This window comes from Monodelphis domestica, chromosome 1, assembly GCF_027887165.1.
Source record: "Monodelphis domestica isolate mMonDom1 chromosome 1, mMonDom1.pri, whole genome shotgun sequence".
Lineage (NCBI taxonomy): Eukaryota > Metazoa > Chordata > Mammalia > Didelphimorphia > Didelphidae > Monodelphis > Monodelphis domestica.
Window position 1 is genome coordinate 599,438,745 of NC_077227.1, and position 23,732 is coordinate 599,462,476.

The 23,732-nt window shown below is 38.0% G+C and overlaps 1 protein-coding gene across 4 annotated transcripts in view; it reads right to left on the minus strand.

Moving 5' to 3' along the window:
* NCAPH (non-SMC condensin I complex subunit H) overlaps nt 1-23,732 on the minus strand; it is a 65,336-nt gene that overhangs the window by 8,319 nt on the left and 33,285 nt on the right. For 3 of the 4 annotated variants that reach the window (XM_056813739.1, XM_007476533.3, XM_007476534.3), the window contains exons 11-18: nt 21,441-21,589; nt 20,821-20,927; nt 20,084-20,206; nt 16,385-16,492; nt 14,938-15,135; nt 13,954-14,070; nt 12,051-12,133; nt 11,446-11,521 (exon numbers count right to left, since the gene is read on the minus strand). In XM_056813739.1, the coding sequence (XP_056669717.1) occupies nt 11,446-11,521; nt 12,051-12,133; nt 13,954-14,070; nt 14,938-15,135; nt 16,385-16,492; nt 20,084-20,206; nt 20,821-20,927; nt 21,441-21,589 (961 nt within the window). The remainder of the gene's footprint in view (nt 1-11,445; nt 11,522-12,050; nt 12,134-13,953; nt 14,071-14,937; nt 15,136-16,384; nt 16,493-20,083; nt 20,207-20,820; nt 20,928-21,440; nt 21,590-23,732) is intronic. The other variant, XM_056813740.1, reaches the window with a different exon arrangement.

Genomic DNA, 23,732 nt, shown 5'->3' on the forward strand with positions numbered 1-23,732 from the left:
GGTTCTATAAGATTATTTGCTTACAAAAATGAATAATATGAAAATTTATGTATAACCAAGATTGAATTATTTGTCAGTTCCAAGAAGAGGTAGGGAAGAAGGGAGGGAGACAATATGGATCATATAACTTTGGAAAACTTATATAGAAATTTATTAAAATAAAAAAAAACTTAAAATAAAATAGAAAATAAAACAAAATCAAAATGGTTACAGGGCACTGAAACCTAAGAAAAGTAAGGAGAAAGAATGGGAGTATCTAGCTGTTTTTAAAAGATTCAAATCTCACTGAGGAAAAAAAGATCATGGATAACAAAGAGTAATGCCACTGGGTAAGAAAAGGACAAATTTTGTCCCAATTTACAAAGAAGGTTAAAGAATGGATTTTAAATTATAATCCAGTGAGTTTGATTTTAGCAAAGCATTAAATAAAATTCCTTGTGCTATTCTTGTGGCTGAGTTAGAAAACTATGGGCTAGGTGAAAATTTATGGGCTAGTTAGGTGGACTCAAGAGCTCTAATGGTATGACCAAACCCAAAAAGTCGTCAGTTTAAAAAAAGATTGCCAGTGGATTGCCCTAGGTAGCTAGCTATTCTTAGCCCTATGCTGTTAAACAATTTTTGTCAGTGATTTGAATAAAAGAACAGAGCACTTTTAATCTAATCTGAGGGTGACATCAATCTGGGAAGAGCTGGGATGATAGCTCCAAAAAGATCTCAACAAGTTACATGACTACAAAAATTCTAGTAGGATAAAATCTAAAAGGGTTAGGTCTTATACTTGAATTAAAAAAAAAAACTCAACTTCACAGCACAAGATAGTAAAAAAACATGATTAGAATTTTGAAAATATGGGGATATGGGGTCTATATCCCAATGAGATCAGATATAAAGGAAAAGAATCTACTTGCAAAAAAATATTTTTAGCAGTTCTTTTTATAGGGGCAAAAATTTAAAAACGGAAGGGATATCCATCCATTGTAGAATGGATGAACAAGTTGTGGCATATGGTTGTAATGGAATGCTTTGTGTCATGAGAAATAATGAACAGGACATATTCAGAAAAATCTGGAAAGACTTAAATGAACTGATGCAAAGTGAAATGAGCGGAACGAGAACACCATACACAGTAACAGCAATAGCGTAGGATGATCAGCAAAGCAGGGTTCCAAATTAACCCCAAAGGAATCATGATGAAAAATGTCATCCACAGTCAAAGAAAGAGCCGTTGGAATCTGTTGCAGATCAAAGCATGCCATTTTTCACTTTATTTTTCTCATGAGTTTTTTTATTGTATGTGTGTGATATATGTCTCCTGTCATGACTTGAGGAATATGGAAGTATTGCATGACAGCATTGGTACATCTTAAATCAGACTGGGGCAGGTGGAATCTGAATCACAAAATGTCAAATAACAATTATCAAAAATTGTTTCCACATGTAATTGAAAGAAAAAGAATAAAGAAGAAGAAAAAGATAAGGGAGATTTAATAGCTTTAAAACTCAATAAAATTTAATATTATGATATAGCAGCCAAAAGGGCTTGGGCTTCATTGAGAGGTAACACTGTTCAGGTCATGGGAAATAATAATCAGTCATAAGCCCATATGTGGATTCATATGTTTAACTCCAGATGCTATATTTTAGGAAGGACATTGATAAAAGCTAACATCTACATGAAAGTAAATATGCTGATGAAGCATCTCATGCCTTATACAAACCAGTTCAAGTAGTATGACAAGGAAATCACTTTAAAAGACTGATATATATTAATTTAAGGTCGCAAAGGAATTCAGCTATGTAATTCCTAAATGAAAACTCAAGTCAGCAGTCAACCTTTTATAAAGTTTAATTACAAACAGGATGAAGAAAGGTATTAGAGATAGAGATAGAGAGAGGGAGAGAGAAAAGGGAGAGAAGGGAATAGGGCTTAAATACCCCTTCTGTTTAGGCTGGGCCAAAAGACCCAAGCCCTTAGATAGCTGGGGCAAAGAAAGGAGATCAGTCCCTATTACTCACTTGACCAAAATGGAGAAACAGTCTCAGGGGCCTCCACCTCCAGCTTCTCTTCAGAGCAAGCTTCTCAGAGCACCTCTCCAACCACTCAGAGCCAAAACTCTCCAACCAACCACCCCTCAGTCCTCAGACCTCTCTCTCTTTAAGCAAACCATCCAAGTTCCCTCCCCTCAGTTCTCACATCTACCAATCACTGTCCATGTCTTCCCTGTGCCAATGGTGGCTCTAGCTTAACCCAGGACCGCCCAGAGGTCTGTGGCTTTTCACATGTCTGTTGAAGGTCATATTCTCAAATAATTAAATCTTGATCCTTTGCTACAGCCCTTCCTAAATCCTGTTACCCTGAGTAGGGTAGAGATTGGAATAATTAAATTTTGATCTATGCTGCAGCCCTTCCTAAATCCTGTTAGGACTGAGTAGGGTGGAGATTGTAATTTCCAAGACCTGGTTCTGTCATTCCAAGTATCTCTATTGTATCAATTCTAAAATCAATCATGACTCAAAGAAATTCCTGTTCTATGCTTAAGCATAGGTCAAAGCCCTTTCCATTGTTCAGCAAAAGGTTTCTGTCCTAAAGTAATCTTAAGAAAGGAGGAGGAGGAACCTCCCTTGTCAATTGGGTTCACATTCCAATAGACTATCACTAAGAAATTTTCCAAGTATGAAATTTCCCAATGGTGAAATTTCCAACATTTATAAGTCTAAGAAATTTTGAGGTTTACAGTAGCTAAGAATGTTTCTAAGGAAGAAAAAAACTGGAGAATGGATAGCTGTCCTCAGATATTCAAAGGATCATCTTGTAGAAGAATTAGACCTATTTTATTTTGTCCTAGAGCATAGGACTAGGAACCACCAAAAGATAGAAAGTTGCAGAAAGGCAGAATTCTGCTCAAAGTAAGGAAAAACTTTTCAATAATTAAAGCTATCCAAAACTGGAATGGTATATTTTGGGAAATAGAGGTACCCTCTCACTGAATGTCTTCAAGCAAAGTTTGGATTGCCATTTCTCAGAAATATACTAGAGAATGAATTTCTTCAAAGGTTTGAGTTGGACAAAATGAGCTCTGAGACCAGGTCAGATGCTGTGAGAGAAATGCACAATGGGATTCCTTTCTGCTCATATTAGAGCTATCTGTGTTATTTCACTGGTAATGTTCAACTAACTAGGAGAAATAAATGACAATATTCATTTTCCCTTTTTTTTTTGGCAGGGGTAGGGGGGCATGGGGCGGGGCAGTGAGGTAGTGGTGATCCACAAAACACATATTGTGCTCACAAATCAGTAGCCAATAAAGGGAAGGAATTGGACCAGATGGCCTTTGAGTTTATTACATGTGGGTTCTCTACATCTCGAAGGTAACTAACTTCTTAAAGAAAGAATTTAATCCCATTGATCCATCCTTCTGTCTCTTAGCCAGTACCATATTGTTTTGATGACCACAGCTTTATAGTACAGTTTAAGATCTGGTAGGCCCCTATCCTTCACATTTTTTAAATTATTTTCCTTCTTGATCTTTTGTTCTTCCAGATGAACTTTGTTATAATTTTTTCTAATTCTATGAAAAAGTTTTTTTGGTAGTTAAATAGATATGGCACTGAATAAATAAATGAATTTGGATAGGATTGTCATTTTATTATATTAGCTCATCCTACCTACGAGAAATTAATGTTTTCACATTATTTAGATAGTTTTATTTGTGTGAAGTGTTTTGTAGTTGTGTTCATATAATTCCTGGGTTTGTCTTGGCAGATAGATTCCTAAATATTTTATATTATCTAGAGTAATTTTAACTAACTTCTGCTGCCGAGTTTTGTTGGAAATATATAGAAATTCTGATGTTTTATGTGGGTTTATTTTGTATCCTGCAACTTTCCTAAAAGTTTATGTTTCCAAGGATATCTGTATATCACACTTTACACCACAGAGGAGGGCACTAAAGATTCTTTCAGAGATTTCAATAACCTTTATCCTTCATACTGAGCTAGGCATTTCTAGCCTGTATCACTTTACCGAAATAATATTTCACTGATATGATATTTCTGAGGTACTGGTCTAAAAACATACCTTGGCTATGTGTATTCTTTTGTATAGGACTCACACATTAAACTCTAAAGCAGGTCCATCTTTCACAGTCATAGAGCAGAGTGCTGAAGGAGCACCACAGATGTTGGCACTGCTCATATATTCAGAAGTTTTTAGAATTATAGTCCCTCAGCATCTAAGAAGTCATCTCATCCAGCCCCCTTATCCCATTGACAACCAATCAAAATCAGAACTCACTTTTGCCAAATAAAGTTTCTTTTTCTATGGAATCATGAGAAAAGATAGAGCCAAGAAAGTCCATTATTAAATTTCATTCTGTGGTGCCCATTTAGCTGGGCAGTAAATGCTTTCTAAAGTGTTTGCTGGGCAGCATTATAAGAGGATATCTTCATTTTGGTTCTGACAATCAAAGAGGAATCTTTAAATTTGCTCCCTATACTTCTCTCAAAGAGAAAAGAGGTGAAAAGAGCCTCCCACCTTAGAAATACCAGTTGATATACCGGAGTCTCTTTAGGCCACATCTTCTTCTGATGTAGACCTAAATCAGCTGTTTCTGTTCAGATTAAGATGAAAGGTGGGCTTCCTCCTTCTATTCCTCAGTACCCCCATCAAAAGGGGCAATTGAGGGAATTACAACGGTAATAAATTTATTAATTGAGCAAGGGATAGTAATTCCATGCAAATATGAATAATACACCTATTTTTCCTATCAAAAAAGCCAAAATTAGGCCCTGATATTTGTACAAGATTTAAGGGCTGCAAATAACCATGTCATAAAAAGACATCCTGTGGTTCCAAACCCAAACAAAATTATTTCCTCTATTCCTAGTACAGCTACATACCTTTATGGTAGTGGACTTGTGTTCAGCATTTTTCTCAATATCAATTCATGAGAATTCTAGGAATATATTTGCCTTTACCTAGAAAGGTTCTAAGGGAACCTGGTGTCAATTGCCCCAAGGGTACATGGAAAGCCCTACCCTCTTCTCACATATTTTGAGCCAAGATACAAATTTAAGAATAGCCACCTAATTCAATATGTGCATGATTTGCTCTTGGCCTCACCAAATGCCACAGCATGCCAAAAAGATAGTAAACATCTTCTTTTAGAACTACATAAAAGAGGCCACAAGGTCTCAAAAGCAAAGGTTCAGTGGTATCTCCCTAGAGTTCATTTTAACTGCTGGTGACCATTTTATTTCTCCCATTTTAATATCTCCCAAGATATTCCAAAATTGAGCATTCCCACCACTAAGAAACAGTTGAGAGTAATTTTAGGAGCAACAAGTTTTTGTAGACAATGAATTCCTTACTATGGGGAAATTACTAAACCCCTTATAGCATTAACAAAAGATTCAGTCTCTGAACCACTTAGAGTCGGAACACCTGTCAGCTCTCTCAAATTTAAAATAAGCTATCCTGTCTGTCCCTGCTCTAGGCACCCCATATTATAAAAAGCCACTTACTTTGTATGTACATGAACAGAAAGGGGTGGCTTCAGGTGTCTTAATCCAAACTTTGGGCCTGGTTCAGCATCCGGATGCTTATTATTCAGCCCAGCGGGGACCCAGTAGCTTCAGATGCACTACCATGTCTTAGAGGCGTAACTGCCACAGCTTTATTAGTAAATAAAGCTGCTGATTTAGTATTGGGATGCCTATTAACAATAATGTGCCCAAATGAAGTCAAAGCACTGTTGCTAAAGCACAGAACACCAGCATTTTCTGATCAGACACTTGCAAGATTCTGAAATATCTAATTGAAATACCTAATTTGACACTTGTAAATTAAAGGGTGGTATTATAGGGCCAGTAATCTGTTGGGGAAGGGTATACCAGTCCAGAGTAGGCAGATCCAGACCCTGAGCTAATAAATACAGAAACTGTATAATAACAGGACAGTTTGGTTTAATAACTAAGGGAAAGGTGAAAAGGGGTTTGGGATATCTAAAGAACATAAATAACCCTCCCCTAAAACAAGCTAGTAACTCCAGAGAGATGGTATCTGCACTGCCAATTAGCTCTGTAAATGAAGATTTGGAGAAATGGTATATGCATCTGCAAAAAGAGAAGGAGAACTTTGTGAATCGCCAATCAACTGAGATGAGGAGACAGTTCCATGGAACCTTGGGAAAAAGCAGTTAAGCAGCTTGAGCTGGCTAAAGGGATTCCTTCTCTGGCTATTGGACCAGATATTTGACTCTCTCTCTCTAGCCATTACCCTTTCCATAAAACTGTGTGCTGGAAAAGACTTTTGGGGTTTTTAGCCCAGAAGAAAATTGTGAGCTTTGCTGTCAATATCTCCCCTTAGGGAAAGACAATTTTCTTTCCTGAATTTGAATACATCTTGAAATCTTCAAGCTTACCATTAGTGAGAATATTTCTAAGTCAGTTGAAAGTGAACAGGAAGTAATGTAGGCAGAGGGGCTTAAGATCTAGTCTTTCCCCTGGCTTGCTTCCTAGTGTTATCTCTCTAACATTTCCCCATTACCATAATTTCCCTAGTATCAATATCTACTACAGCTCTCTACCTAACAGTCCCAGTTCCTACAATAAACTACACTTCTCTACCCCAAATTCCCCCCTTGGATGGTGATGGAGGTAATAGGGTAGGAAGATAAGCAGGACCAGGGCTCAAAGGGACAGACTCACTGACAGATGGCTTTTGGTGTCTCAAACAGCTCTGTAGGAATATCTCAGTCCACAGGATACGCAAGAACAGGTTGGATCACAAGGAAAGCCACAAGAGAGAGAATATCTAGCTATCTAGACTAGACAGAAATTCAACTTCCTGCCTGTTTAACTGTCTCTTAGAAGAAGCAACAGCCCTATCACTTCTCCAGAGTTCTGGAACCTTACTGCTTCTGCCTTTACAGCATCTCCTACTCCTTCCTTTCCTTATAACAATACAAAGTAACCTTGTTGGGCAACGAAAATATTACTTTAAAATGCTGTACAACTCTTAACCCTGCCACCTTGCTTCCAGATTTACCAGTCTCAGGAGAACTATTGCAGAGTTGTAAATTTTTAGTGTCCATGGCTAAAAAGCCTCGAGATAATCTCCTGGACATTCCTTTAGACAACCCAGATCTAGTTTTATTCACTGATGGTTCTTTTATGAGGGATGGCATACATTACACAGGGGCCGCTGTAGTCACAGAATTTGCTTCACTGCCCTCAAATATAAGTGCTCAAGGTGCAGAACTTATAACCCTAAAACATGTCTGTAAAATTGCCAAAGACAAAAAGGCAACAATTTATACAGATTCCAGGTACGTATTTGGATACAGTGGGTATGTTATGGCTTCAGAGGATTTTTAACCTCAGCTAGAAAATCTATAGCTAAGGCAAAAATTATTGATGAAGTTCTTTCTACCCTCCAGCTACCCAAAGCCCTAGCTTAGTTCATTGCTCTGCCCATACAGGTGGCACTGATCCTGTCTTCAGGGGGAATAACCAGGTAAATACCACTTCTAAGCTAGCAGCCTTAAGAAGGGCCTGAATTCATTTTAACTTTGACAATGAATAACGAATCAGATTTATCATTTTCCTATATATGAAAAGGAAGTGAAAAAAAAGGAAGCAAAAATTTAAGGCTAAACAGATAAAGGAGTATGGGTATCCTCTGAAGGAAAACCCCTGCTCCCTAGAAATTTTTATCACCAAATATGCCAATCTGTGCATAAACATGGTCACTTTGGTATCCAAAGAATTGTAGACTCTGTTAAGAGTATGGATAGCCCCTGGTATAGCTACTATAGCCTCTAAAGTGTGTACAGCCTATCCTACCTGCCCAGCATTCAGTCAGCACTCCTTTCGTGGCAAAGAATTTGGTGGGTGCCCTCTGGCTTACACACCTTTTGAACATCTGTAAATTGATTTCATAGAAATGCCAAAGGCTGGACATTATAAATTTTGTCTAGTCATAGTGGATCAGCTGACCAGATTTCTGGCCAAAAGCTTTTCCTACCACCTGAGCCGCAGTGACTTTTGTTGCGAAGGTACTCTTAAAAGAGATTATTCCTTGCTTTTGTCTGCTAGCATGAATTGATTTGGACAGAGGAACTCATTTTACTGATTCAGTTCTGTCCCAAATTTATTCCTGTCTGGGGATAGCTCCTAAATTCCATGTACCATATCATCCCCAGAGCTCAGATCAAGTTGAAAGAATGAACAGAGCTTAAAACTTTGATTGGCAAATTATGCATTGATACACATTTAAAATGGCTAGAAGCTCTCCCTCTAGCTTTATTTTATCTCCAAAGCAGGTCCAGGGGAGATCTACACATCTCACCATTTGAAATGCTTTTTGGACATCCCCCTATATAGGCTAAGCCTTTTTCTCCTACATATACATGACTATTGGGGCACAGGAGAGGGCAACACGACACACTTCTATTGTTTCCTATATACAGGAATTGCAGAACAAACTGCATGAACTTCATGAATCTGGAGCTGCAGTACAAGCAGGATCTACATAGACTTTTCACTTCATGACCTGAACCAAGGAGATAAGGTATACATAAAGAATTTCCAGTGTACTGGAGCAACTCAATCTGCCTGGGAAAGTCCATTTTAAGTGCTGTTGACCACTCCAACAACTATAAAAATTGGAGAAAAGGACTCTTGGATTCATTGATTTCATGCAAAGAGAGTACCTTCTATTGAGACTGACTGACTGTATCCTATCACAGGCATTGAAAATAAAAGTCTATAGACAAGTGGATACTGTTTTGTGAACACACTGAATTCCTGAATTTTGATTTTATTATTGGTTTTCTTTTTCTTTTTAATAGAATATTTGATTTTTTCTTTCTTATTTCTTATACTTAAAGTACATATAATCAATATGATTATTGATCTTTTTCTGATTTTGCAGTAATATAAATTTAAAATATATATTTACTCTAATATTAATGCATACCCAAAAGCTTTAGACTATCCAAACCTGCCATCGATTGATAAATGTTATGGGACTGTGATTAATGATTCTGTGATTCCAGGAGAAGGAATTATAAAAGAGCCACTGCAGTGCCAAGGAGAGCACAAAGAGCAATCTGCACTGTGCCTATGAGCACAAGGTCAAGGAGACCAACCAATCCCAGTGGGACTGATGAGAATCTGCACCAAGACAGAGGACTTTTTTGAGGTTCAAGATAACGGTTGTTTGACATACATCAGTCACAGGTCTTCCCCATGCCACATTCAGATAAGTACTGAAGTTTGGCTATCATCCTGGCTCCCCCTACCCCTGAGAGTGAAGGTAAAATCAGACCAGGGAAACATATTTCCCTTCCACATAAAAATCTAGTCTCTTTTTCCCTCTTATAGTATGGCAACTTCCTGTGTAGTCCAGGCTGCCAATGGGAAAGTGCAATATTATTGCATTTGTCCTACAGAAATTATTTTTATTGAATGCTGACTTAAGAATCTGTTATGGATTTATTCTTGTTTACTCAGAAATTTTATATATAGATTTTGATTTTTCCCCCAAAATTTAATTTTTCTCTTTTATTTGGGTTTTTTTGTTTGTTTTTGGTTTTTCTTTTGATAACTGACTCATACACCCCATAACTAAACCATGTATCCTGAGCTGATCTGGATGTTGGTCAACACCCTCCTCAAGGGTGTTGTATACAAAACCCTCAAGGGGGAATTGTATACTTTTTGCAAAATCCAAGATTTAAATTTTTTTTTGAGAAAATTTTCAGAGAAAGAAGCTTGCTAACTCCTTGAATCCAGAAAATGAACTTTGGAGAAAGATGCCTGCAGAAACTTACACTGCATCAAGACAATCCAAAACAAACTTTGGGGTGTAATTGATTGAACTAAAGGGGGTTGAACACATTTATTTTGAATGTAAACTTTTATGCCAAAAGGAACTATCCCCAACTGGCTTTTTGTCAATGCACCTAGCAAACATTGGTTTTGCTCTCTCTCCCTCTCTTCCACTTCCTTCTTATCTTTAACTATTGTAGTTTCCTCTTAGAAGGTGCAATATTGGATGCACCTGTAGTTAGAAGATTTTTAGAAGTACAAGCTGATTATGTTAAATTATCCATTGGGGAGACTAGTCTCTCAAAGGATCACAGAGAGATAATGTGAACCTCTGATTAACTCTCCCTTATCTACTTTTAAATTTAATCAACCAAAAGCAAAAACACCCTACTTAATGCCTAAGTTGGGGAGGTTCACCTGTGACCCACATGCTAAAGTGACAACTTAGAAACAACTGACTGCCCCCTGGACATTCCTATGCAAAGATAGCAAATGGTCCCTGTTAAAAGTGGGGGAAGACACAGGAAGTGATACAAAGAAGGGTCTTTAAAAGTGGAAAAACTTCCTGTGATCATGCTTCTTCGTCCTGGGACTCTGGCACTTGAATTGCATTTGGTAAGACAGCTCTTGGATTTTCCCCTTTAGACTACCATGTGCATGAGTGAAAAGGCTGACTCCTTTCCTCACTTCTGGAGAGACTAATTGCCAGAGGAGGCCACGTGGTTATTCACTACCTGGTTCTCCAGCTGAACAGCCCCCTCTAGCTGAGGGTCCTCTAGTGGAGGGTTAATGAGCCCTGCCTGGTTTGAGCTGGGCCAGAATAATCATCTAATGTGATAGGATAGATAGCTTCTCTACCCTCTTTCTCATTTCTCTATTTTACCATCTCCCTCTATTTTATAAATAAAGCTGCTAAAAAGTCATTGACTTGAGATATATTAATTTCGGCGACCACATTCTCTCATATTTAGTCCAACCTTAATGTTTAACCCTTACATTGGAGAACTGAATGAATAAGCATCGTACAACACTAATTTTTGTCCATAAAGACACAATCAATGGCATTCACAGAAAATCTTAAATGATTGACCCTTTAAGATCACTGAAATTGGCAGGATTTATCTTGTTCTTTAATCAAAGGACGCAGATTTCTCTCTTCTGATTCTCATTGTTTTTTCCCCCAATGACATTAGAGGCTCTATTTCATACTACTCACTGTTACTTCTCATTTCTTATCGTCCTTCCTCTCCTTTCCTTGGCATTTTCCCCATAGCTAAACCAGAAGGTCTAAGGTCCTTTCTAGTTCTTGTGTTTTAGCTTTGGAATCAGGAAATTTAGGTTTTCAGAGTTACTTGCTAGCCAGAAAAAAGATTTTTCTTCAGGTCAATGAATCAACCAACCACTCACATCATCCACTATCTTAATAGAGTTTTTCTTATTTTCATTGCTGTTCATAATTGGGTTATATTTTGGTAACTTCTAGACAAGAAGGCAGCTACTACTACTACTATAACTTAAGGAAACCAGGCAAAATCTGTCTGTTCAAGAAAGAAGTTAAAATAGGATACTCTTACTATCCAGTGAACTGTGCTTATCAAATCATTTACCTACCTTTTCATTAGCTAAATGTAAGAGACAGGCAAATGCCAGAGGTACAGAAAGGTTCTGAGCCATCAGAGGGGGCAGGCTGTAAGAAAAAGAGGAGGAAATGGTGACATACAATATAGATGCTAAAAACAAAGTCTCTTTCATTAAACATGAGTAATACTTTAAAACAAAGAATGAACTAATGAGAAACAAAGAAATATTTTAAATGTTTGTAACAAGCAGGTTATTCCAGTTTCTTATTGAGAAATACCAAACCTTTGGTTCTATTCTAGCCTCTGGCATGGAATAACTTCTCAGGTTACTGTTTTGTGTTCATGTCAATGAATGTGCCAGTGCAGAGTCAAAACTGGCAAGTAATATACAATTGGGATAAAAAGCAGACTGCTTTTAGATCATGTGACAGTTAGTGCAAATAACAGCTCCTTTGTCCTGTCACATGATCTGCCCGTTACTGCTTTTAATCAAGAAATAAGCTGGAACACTTGCATCCCAAGCCTTATAAAAGGTGAGAACAAAGAAATAATTAATCGTATATAGCAACAACAATCTCAGCAGTTAACCTGGCTGTGGGCTTTAGCTGCCCTCAAACCAGAGGCTCTTGTACTTACTTCTTTAGTAGGTCCTTTGTGAGATCACTGAAAATCTTCTCATCTGGCACTATGTCCAAGTTCTTTTTTGGCTCAGTTTCATTCTAGTTTTGTGAAGGAAAAAAGAGCTAAAAAGTGGCATTGAGGGGGAAAGAGGAGTTGCTTCTTTTCATATTAGTAATGCTGGAAAGCTCACAAAAAGGGCTAAGCCTGCTATTCTAAGTGGAGTGGATCATAATTACAGAAAAAGAAAGCTGAATTTCAACTTGTTTATTTTGCTCTTGTTTTCTCCTCCAAGAAGGACATCTTTGATTTGGGAAGTAAAAAACCTAAATGGTTAGCAGAGCAGAGAAATTCAAAATAAATTAGATTGAGAGGACAGTTGTTCAGAGAACTAATGATATAATGTTGGGGTAAAACAGTAAATGATGGATGATATTTGACTTGCTCTTGAATTGGATTTAAGTGAAGCAGAATTGCACAAAATTATCAGTCTCACTCTCTTCTAGATTCATGGAAAGGACAGTCAGGCAGAATACAGCTTTTTTTTCACCAGGCCCTGGGCTCTTTCTATCCTACAGAAGTGAAAAGACTGTAAATGCTGGTGTGACTGCTGAGATGTTACTCTGGTGAATAATGGAAGAGGCTACAGGACTAAAAAAGGTCAAACTTCAACCTAACTTTCAAAAGAGGAAGAAGGTGGAGTCTGCAAACAATAGAGTCATGAATCTAATTTCTGTTCCTGAAAAATTATAGAACATATTAAGAGAATAACTTCTGATTACTTTTATTTTTTTAAAACTATTACCTTCTGTTTTAGAATCAATACTAAGTATCTATTAGAAGACAGAAGAGCAGTAAAAGCTAGGCAATTGGGACTAAATGACTTGCCTGGGATCATATAGCTAGGAAGTGTGTGAATCCAGATTTGAACCCAGGTCCTCCTGGCTCCAAGGCTGGCACACTATCCATTGTGCAACCTACCTACCACCTGAATACTTTTAGAAAGGGATATAATGTTCAATCAAAGTTATCCTGGCTTCATCAGGAATCAGTCCTTCCTCTACTTTTTCACAAAGCTCTAACCATGGGGTCTTGAACATGGTTTAAGTCAAGACTTTTTAAAAATAATTTTAGGTAGTTTTGCTAAGCAGTTGCTTAAATTTTAATCCTTTTTTCTTCTTGACTAAAAATAATGACTCTCTAGAATAGAGTGAGAAGAAGGATATAAAGGGTAAATGTAGACAAAGTAGAAAAAAAAAGCTAGCAAGAAAAATTTACTTTAAAAAATAATTCTGCCAGTCTAACCTCATTTCCTTTTTTGAAGGGGTACCTTGCTCAGAAGATTAAAGAGAGTGCTATAGATGTAATATACTTAGATTTTATCAAAATCTTTCATCCAATAGTTATGGAAAAGATGAAGAGACATGGACAAGATAATCAGGTGGTTTGGCTCAGTGACTGGACCAAAAGAACAGTGATTACTGGGTGAATCATTAATGAATCAATACCTCTGAACACCAGCTAATCTTATCTAGAATTTGATATTTATATTTACCTAGCAGTAGAAGTCAGAGAAGTGATCCTTAGAGATGGTCTATCAGCATAATCACAGGTAAGTGAAAGGTTGGATCCAGTTATCTCTAAAGCAGCAAAGATACTGCTAGGCTCCTTTGCAACAATAAGGCTGACAATTCTGTTTCATAGGATTATAGGGTTTAGAACTAGAGGGAATATGAGTGTTCCATCTAATCCCTTCATTTTATGCATAAGAACATCAAAGCTCAGAAAGAATAGCCCACCCAACATCACCCAACTATTTTCTAGAGGCAAAGACCTAAGAGTAGACCCAAGGATCTATTCTTCTAAGACAGGTTTCTTTGCTTCAAAATAAACAAATCATGACTAAAGAAAGACAGACTACCTCTGCAACTGCTTCTTTCTCCTGGCCATCAATCAGCAGATTCCACATACTCTGCTTTAATCTTTTCATGTCCATCTTTTTAGCAGTCTTGGCATAATGAATTTCAATTTTATTCACCTGAAACAGGGGATAAGTTGAAAGAACAGAGAAACTTGTCATGATTTTTATCAAGCCACTATAGAAACAAATAGCCAGATACATGAAAAGGTGGCACAGTAGCACATGTTAAGTTGTTTTTTTTAAATCCTTACCTTTAGTCATAGAATCAATACTAAGTAATGGTTCTAAGACAGAAGAACAATAAGGGCTAAGCAATAGGGGTTAAGTGACTTGCCCAGGGTCAAACAGCCAGGAAGTATGAGGCCAAATTTGAACTCAGAACCTTCAGTTTCTAGGCCCCTGGATCTCTATCCATCCACCAAGCTGCCCCACATGTTAAGTTTTAATGGTAGAATTATATAGATCTCACTCTTGACAAATTAGGAGCAAATAAAATAATTTAGTATCTCACTTCAAACCCATTTTCTTTTATGGTCATGTCTATGATTGTTTACAATACTACTCTGGCCCAAAATTCCCAGACACATCTAAAGAATTGGAGGCAGGTGAATTAGAAGAATTAGAATCCATTGACTTTTGGCTTTAAAACAGAGAATATTGCCTACATTTTACTCTATGAATATCAACCCTAATCAATATGCTTGGTAGGACAAGCTGCTCTTCAGCCAGATATGTTACCACAGCTCCTTGGAAAACTGTTCAACTCCACTTGTGATTATTTATCAATAGCTAACTTTAAAAAAAAAAAAGGTTCCTCTTGCCCTTCCTGGTCTGGCATTCCTCACTCAGTCACTTCACAAACAAAAGATGAATAATAGAGAAAAAAATAAATCTTACAACTCTATCTGGTTTGGAAAGCGAACAGCAAAAAAATTAACACCAAGCTATCAATATTGTTGCTAATGTTAAATGATTAAGACTTACCTTCTGTGGCTCAGCTACTAATTTTAACTCCCCATACATTGGATTATCCAATCCATTTACATCAGCATCATTTTCATTATCCTGTGAATTTCCAAATCCAATGTTGGGATTAATTGTAAAATCAAATTGGGTCCCATTTGCTCCTACAAATAATCCATCAGGGCCATCGCCATCATCATCCTCATCACTGTCAGCAGCCTAGGCAAAGAAAAATAGCTGCTCAAGTTTTGTGGAAAGTGGCATTAGAGCTAAAAGACAAATACAAAACAACTGAAGCAGAAGGTCTTGGTTTTATAAATTTAACCACAATTGGAAAGGACCTTCAATTATGCTTCCTTGTATTCAGGTCAAACTGAACTTAAACCACCTCAGACAAGACAGGTGCCTGTACCTCTAAAGACCTCAGAACTACACTCAGAAAGAAACTAAATCACCACAAATACCAAACTGCTCTCTTTGACAGCTAACTGAGTTATAGTTCTATTGTTTGTTCAATAAACATAACTAAAGTAAACAATTAAAATACAAAATGTATCCCTTGACCAGATTCAATTGTTAAGCTCACCAAAAAAAAAAGAAAAACATTCCAAAGATTCTCTTAGCTTAATATCTGATCAAGATTTTATAAGATTTTATTAAATCTTCAAGATTTACAAGATTTTAAAAAACAAAAAACTATCTCTCTCTCGAGTTAACTAGGAAGAATGATCATCCCTCCTGCTCCCTTCTTACAGAAGTAGCAACACTCTAGATCACATTCCTACTTTTGCTACTTATTCCTGCTTTGTCTTCCATTTCCTGCTCATGGGCCTCACTACCCCTAATGTTATAAATCCCTCAAAGGCAAAAACTGTCCTAAGTTCCTTTGCCTCTCCCACAGCATCTAGAAGTAGCTTATAGACAGCAGCTGCTCATTAAGTATTGACTGATGGATTGCCTCTGGGCCAAATGGACTACTATCAGGTATAAATGGCTTAAAACAAATGTATCTAAAAGCAAACACAGTCTCTGTCCTCTGGGAAGCTCTGGGTCTAGAGATGGCAGGAAAGGGCTAATCCTTGGTGAGCAGGGGCTCTACCTCTGAGAGGGGAGAGATGACTGGTCAGAAAAAACTCTTAGCCGTCTGGGAGGGAGGCATAACATACCTCAGGAAGCCCTGGGCCTTCTATCTTCAATCTGATGGGGCAAACAAGGTCCCTAGAGGACCTCCAAGTTTCCTATTAATAATAGCTCAAGTCTCGTGCAGAGGCTGCTCTCAGTTTTTCTCTTCTGACAAGTAATGCACACCTTCCACACACAAAAGATGTGCTTAATTAGGGCCTTCAGCTGGACACCACCACTAAGGCCAGGCAAAGGAGAGAACACGAGGCAAGAAGAAATCGTCTCTCCTCTCTGACAGAAAAGAAAAATGAAGTTCCTCTCCTTCCCCCTCTTCCCCTCTCCTTACCGGCACCGCAGGGCAAAATTCAGAGGTATCATTAGGATTGTTGTAATCATACTCTTCGATTTCATCGTCCTGTTCTGATGAAGCACTCTGGGAGGTTGCCTTCCTTAACTACCAAAAGGAGATAAGACAAGCAAGTAGAGAAAGCAGTTTCCAAAAGGAGAACTCAAGCTACAAGATGACAGAGATAAAATCAAACACCAACATTCATTTCTGCTTAGAAACACAGAATCACTCTTGGAGGGGGATAGAATGGGCCAGAAGGCTCAGATTTCTGGGATTACATTCCTGAGTCTCCTCTACTGCCGCCCCATTTCTGAAAGTCACACAAGGGAGGTTTTTGAGCCGACAAGAGTATGAGCCAGAGGACCAGAGTTCAAATCCTACTGTTGCTACTTACTGTGAATCTTAAAACTTCTCAGACTCTACCTTGGAACATTTGGTTAAGGCTATTCCCATTTAAACAATGGAGGTACTTGATCAGGAATGTATTGGGAACTTTAAAATTACTCCACCCATACTTAGGCATACTTTAGGGGAAGATAAAGTTGTAAAACTCCTTAGTGAACAATGAAGGTACTTAACTCATACTTATAGTGAGGCCAAAACCTTACGCCAGGTCTATTTTTAGATCTAATACAAAAAGGTGCTAAGTACCTATGAAGGTCAAATTAATCACTAAAAGGTCAATCAACTTACAAAAGGCAAGCTTAACAAAAGAGGTGAGAAGTACTCAGAAGATATAATCTACCCAGAGAAGGTGAGAACTAAAAACTAAGAACGGGCTGTCCTAGGAAAAGCGTCTACTGTGATTGGTAGACGTAAAAATTTAAGGGAGGTGACACTAGAAAATTTTCTTTAAAAGGAAGGAGCTGGAGGGCTCTGGAATTAGTTCAGCTTTGGTAGCTGAGTTGGAGCTCGAACTAGTTGGAGTAGCTGGGTCTCTGAATACTAGTTTTGCTTGGAAAGATTTTGTGGTGAGTGATTAAAGAATGACTTAGTTTTCTCTCTTAAAGAGAAAGGCCTAGGCCAATAGCCTTTTCCTATTAATTCCTCTTACTCTGTCCCTCTCCCTTTCCTTAATTCCTTCACTTATATTAATTAAAATCTCCATAAAATCCAGCTGACTTGGGTATTTCCTATTTGGGAATTTTTCCCATGGCGACCACTTATTTTTTATTTAAATCAAGACACTAAAAATTATCTTTACAGTTTTGGCAATTCACAGTCTTGAACCCACATTTTCTCAGTCACAGTTTATGGCAACCACTCTTTTGTCTGTAACATTACTCTCTGTGTGAGCTTAGACATACCATTTAATTTCTTTTGGACTAAATTTCCTCATTTGTTAAATGATGGGATTGGACTAGATATGGTTCTTTCTAGTTCTAAATCTATTATGGACATACCAGTTTTGAAGCACTGACATGTCTATAGCTTAATACAAGACATTTAACCTGGAGAAGAACAGATCTATAGAGGATAAGAGTTACCTTTGAGAATTTGAAGGTTTCTCACATGTTAAGAGTCATTATGTGTTCCAGTTGGCCTCAGAGGGCAGAACAGGAACAAGAGGTGGACAGTACAAAAAGGAAGACTTAGGTTTACTAAACTATCACAGATCATATGGGAAACCTAGTGAAAGTGGATAGAGTGCCAGGACTGGAGTCAGGATGACCCGAGTTCAGATCCTGACAGACATCCATTTTGGCTATGTGACCCTAGGCAAGTCAGTTGGCTTCTATTTGCCTCAAATTCCTCATCTGCAAAATGGAACTAATAATAGTACCTACTGCCCAGGGTCATTGTGATAATTAAAACAAGATAATACTTGTAAAGCATTTATTTTATTAATATTATTTGTATTCACTATTGTTATTGTTATCATTGGGCCAGAGCTAGAAAGGATCTCAAAGGTTTGATGTGAGTTGGAGGGAAAAAGCCTTGATGAAGAACTTACTGAAAAAGTGTAAATGACTGTGCTAAGCACAAAGGGGACAGTCCCTGCTAAAAGAGAGACAGCACATATCTGTTGCTTAGTTGTTTTAGTCATGTCTGACTCTTTATAACCCTTCTGGGAGTTTTCCTGACAAAGATTCCGGAGTGGTTTTGCCATTTCCTTCTTGAGCTCTTTTTCCAGAAGAGGAAACTGAAGCCAACAGGGTTAAGTGACTTGCCCAGGGTCACACAGCTGGGAAGTGTCTTGAAGTTGGACTTGAACTCGGTTAGATGAATCTTCTTTACTCCAACCTACTGCTCTCTCCACTGTGCCACCTAGCTGATCTGACAAATACATGGAGATTTTGGCTACAAGTCAAATGGAAAGGGTCCCATTATCCTTAGTCGACTGGCAAAGCAAATGGCAATGATAATAATAAACAACATTTACATAGAGCTTTAAGGTTTAGAAATTCTTTACAAATATCTCATTTGATCCTCACAACCACCCTAGGAGACAGATGCTACTATCATCGGAAGTTTACAATAAGGAAAACTGAAGCAAACAGGTCAAGTTACTTGCCCAGGGTCACCTACCTAGTGTTGTAGTGAAAATTTCACCTTTTAAGATTGTTATATTAAAACTGTGGCCGCCAAGGAATTTACTTGTGAAATTCCTAAAATGAAACACTCAAGTCAGGATGGAATTTATCATGGGTTTAATCACAATGGGAGTAAGAAAAAGGAGAGGGAGAGAAGGAGAAAGGAGAAAAAGGGAAAGGGTTTACTCAACCACTAGCAGGGAGCCAGAGGGAGTTAGGCCCAAAAGGGCCAAGGTAGAGAAGGAAACGGTCCTTGACTCACGTGACCAATCTGAAGGGAAGCTGTCTGTGGGCCTCCACCTTGCTCAAGCTTCTAGCACGAACTGGCGTCTAGCCCTGTCCACAGGAAGTGAGCGAATTCCTGAAGCTGCTCTCTCCGTCACTTCCTGTGCCTCACAAGTGCCAATGGTGGCTCAAGCTTGGCTTAGGACAGCCCAGGTGGGCAGTTAGTTATTTCTCATTTGTCATTGACTAGCACATGCCCATGTAGTGTGGGTGTGCACAATTTTGGGTGCTAGACCAAGATGGAGATTTTAAAATTCACACTAGTAAGTATCTAAGGCAAGATTTAAACTCGGGTCTTCTGGACACCAGCATTTCTCTCTACCACACCACCTAGCTGCATCTATTTTAATGTCATTTCCATTAATAAAACTATACTGTTTTCTAAAGTTGAATCATCAATAGGACTAAGGTGGTGAGAAATTTCTTTTCTAAGTTTTCAAGTGAAAAGAACTCTTCATAAGAATTAATGATATCCCAAAGAGGGGTTGCTTCAAGAGGGAGGGGACAGTTCTGTTAAGCGGAGACTGGAGGCCATCTGAGCTGGGCCAGCTGGTCCTCAAACCTTAAGGTCAGCTCTCAGCAGCCTCTGAGGCCCGCTTCAATGGGCCCTTCCAGATCATCTTTCTTCAGTCACAAAGACTTCTTGATACTTACTTAGTGGAATTTCCAGAATTTCACCAGCTTATAATTAACAAGCCTGAAAGGCTCAGACAACATTGTGTGCACCCCAGGATGAGTGCCCAGGAGCCCCAGGCCTTGGTGGAGGTCACTGAGCCTCTCAGGGATCAGCACCTCCCCCACAGGCTGGTGTGAGGAAGCTTTAGAAATCTGAAAAGTAGGAGGGAGCCTGGGACCCGAGGGGCCCATGCAGTCTCACCTTGTTCCCTGGTTTCAGGTTCAGCTGGACGATGTTCTCCAGTTCATAGTGGAAATCTGCAGGAAGGGTGGTGGCTCTCCTACTCTGGTTGTCCAGAGTTGACTTGGCCAGTGTGGTAGCAGCCTGGTGAGGAGAAATAAAATTTCAAGAATCTCTAAAGACAAGGGGCTAAAGATGTTTTTCCCACTAAGAGATCCCAGAAACAAAAGAAGTCGAGTCAGATAAAAGCCAAGACTATACTGAAATACCTGTGATACTGGGTAAGAAATGAATGACTAGAAAGCGGGTCTCTTTGTGCTGGGACTCATTCCCTCTGACCCTGCACTTAACAGCACTGACATCAATATCCTCCCCTATATGAGAGGGCAGGTTGCTAAATCCTGATAAAAATCATTTAAAAAAAAAATTTTAAGTAGATAGGAACAGCAAGGTGGCTCAGTGGATAGAATGAGCCAGGCCACAGAAGAACCCAGGTTCAAATCTGGCCTCAGACACTTCCTAGCTTCATGACACTGGGGAAGTTACTTAACCCCAAATGACTAACCCTTACTGCTCTTCTGCCTTGGAACTGATATTTAGTATCATTCTAAGATAGATGGTATGGGTTTAAAAAGGAAAGTGGATTTATTAAGCTGACATAGTTAAAAAGAAAACTCACAAAAAAACTCAAAAGTAACCAAAAAAAAAGAGCACTCAGATGTAGAGAAGCAAAAGCTTTTAATAAATTCAGTACAAACCCTAGTTTTTCGGAAATGTGTATTAAAATCAATCTCTTCCTCAAAGTTGATTTCATATACTTTCTTTGTAGTCTTCTTTTTCTTCTCTTCCTGAGAAGTTGGGTCTTCTGCAGACATGAACACATAAGACAATATTATACCATTTAGGGACCAAAAAAGTGTAAGCTCAATAAGATGTTTGATGGATTGATACTTCTTCCTCACCCAGAATTTATCATCCTACAGATAACAAGAAATCACATGCATCTTAATATCATAGAATATTAGGAAAGGTGACTTTCTTAAAGTAATTTGAGTTCTAAATTTATATTTTGGAGGAACAATTTGTCTTGCTACCAAACACAACTAAAGAATAGCTAGCTCATACCTTTCAGGTGAATGATAAGGAAAAATGAGAAAGAAAAAAGCATTCTAGGTCTTGATTTACACTTAAGTCTCTCTTGCGGCCCAACTATTCATTCAACTAGAGGACTAACATAGGATATTTGCAGGACATACTGAAAAGCCATGATGACCTTCCTTTCCATTTTCTTACTTGAAATGATGGGAGGCTTGTCAGTCCTGCTAAAAGAAAGTTGCAGACTGCCTTCTATCTTAATACTGCTTCTATAAGTACATACGTTTGCGACGAGGTTTGAAGCACCAGTGGTCAGGCCCGGCCCACATAGACATGGTTCTGGGACTGAAATAGGAATATTCTCCAGGTTTCATGGATAAATGGAGGCACATGGTTCCAATGTCTCCATCCCCAAGGGAAATCACTTCTTGCCTGCAACACAATGAATCAGAATCTATGTGTAAACTATAGTTTATTATCTATTTTCAGATGATTCCATACATAGACACTTCTTCACCACAAAAGGACAATTTCCAAAATAGTTTCTTATTAGTACTAAAAATAGTCTTCATTTGTATAGTGCCTATACTGTAAAGGATTTTTATATGTTAACTCTCTGATTCTATCCTCATAACAAATTTATGAGGTAGGTAGGGAGAGCAAATAAAATGAAGGACATAAAATCACTTTGTAAGTATAAAGTTCTACATAGGTTGAGAATGCTTAAGTGACTTGCTTAAAGTTGCATTGCTAGTGACAAAATCAATTAATTTTAAAGTGGGAAATAACCCTAGCAATCTCCTAGACCGATCCCCTCTATTTACAAATGACAAAACTAAGAGTCCAGAGATGTTTAAATGACTTGGTCCAAGATCACAAAGGTAGTCCTTAATGGCAGGAACAGGTCTCCTGAATCCTAACCATGGGATCCTTTCCATATTGCCTCTTGATACATAGGGTAATTCTACACTTTAAAATATCCACAGCTCTGCTGTGCCCAAGCCTTGCTTCTTCACATTCATGCACCTAGCTGATCCTGATAGCACAGTCCCTAATAAAGGTGGGGAAGATGCTGGTCCAACTCACATCTTTAACTATCCATTACAATCAACTGTCCAGCACTGTCTGCATCACTCCCTCTAGCTTTGCTCTTTGGCTCTTGTACAGTAACTGAATGGAAACCTATTCAGGAGAGATCTTTTACTCTACCTATCAGTGGATTGAAATAAAGACATTTGAGGCCATGAAGGAGTTGGGCTCACAACAAGGGTCTCAAAGCATGTCGGAAATTGTTATCAGAAGTATGCTACTCTGCTGCCACCTAAAGGTTAAGGTAAAGAAGAAGCAATTTTGGAGAAATAATGCTACTATATTAGGCCAGTACAGGTAAAACCCCTTTATGTCAATTACAGGAGCCATCCAAACTTTTGCTGGCAAAATTTTGTTAAAACATTAAAAAGAAATCACAGTCCCTATCTATAAGTCCTAGAATTGACTCTCAACACAAAGCACTGTTTTGTCCCTTTCTAATGGAGTTGTGTATAGCATATATGTTAAGCATGTATAGCATAGAGCATATAATTATTAGGTGTATGCTTTATTCTTACATTGTCAGCTCCTTCAGGGCACTGATGACATCTTGTCTAAATTGTGTCCCTTCATAGACCTAGCACTATGCTCTCCATAAAGCAGATATCAGTTTTTTCCTCTGTAAAATGAAAGGGCTAGATTTAATTAACTCTGAGGTCATCTTAAAATTTTTAAATTTTGTGGCCCTCGTATAAAATTTGTTCTAACTAGTTCCTCAGAGCATAACTGCTCTGGATGAGGGCTCAGAAACAGTTTTCTCATATAGAACACATTTTTATAACAATATTCATTGCAATGGGATTTTGCCTATGATTAATAAAACTTTAGCAATTTGTATTTATAATTTTCTCTGATCAGAAAGAGAGCTGTTGACTAAAGTAAATGTTTATATCTTATTTTCTAAGGTGTCATAACCTTTTTTAACAAACAAAATGTTCTATTCCCATCAGGTATGGGAGACCTCTGATTCTTGGGTTTAATTTCCTCAGGCACAAGGCAAGTGCCTTCAAGTGCAATTTAACTTTCAAATGCACTAGCATGAGCCAGTCCTACATTTTCAGGCTGTTTTTAATGTTCAAGCAATCCTTTTCCCACTGATAGATATGTGAAAAAAAATATATATATATATAGTAGCTATAGATATTAGATGTTACAGATATGTTCATGATAAGTTTCCAAAGTAAATTAATAAAAACTATAACTAAATAGGATACTAGGATACTAGCAAAAAGACTCCAGCAAGTGATCAGAAGGATCATTCACCATGATCAAGTAGGATTCATACCAGGGATGCAGGGCTGGTTCAACATTAGGAAAACCATCCACATAATTAACCACATCAACAAGCAAACTAGCAAGAACCACATGATTATCTCAATAGATGCAGAAAAAGCCTTTGATAAAATACAACATCCATTCCTATTAAAAACACTAGAAAGCATAGGAATAGAAGGGTCATTCCTAAAAATAATAAACAGTATATATC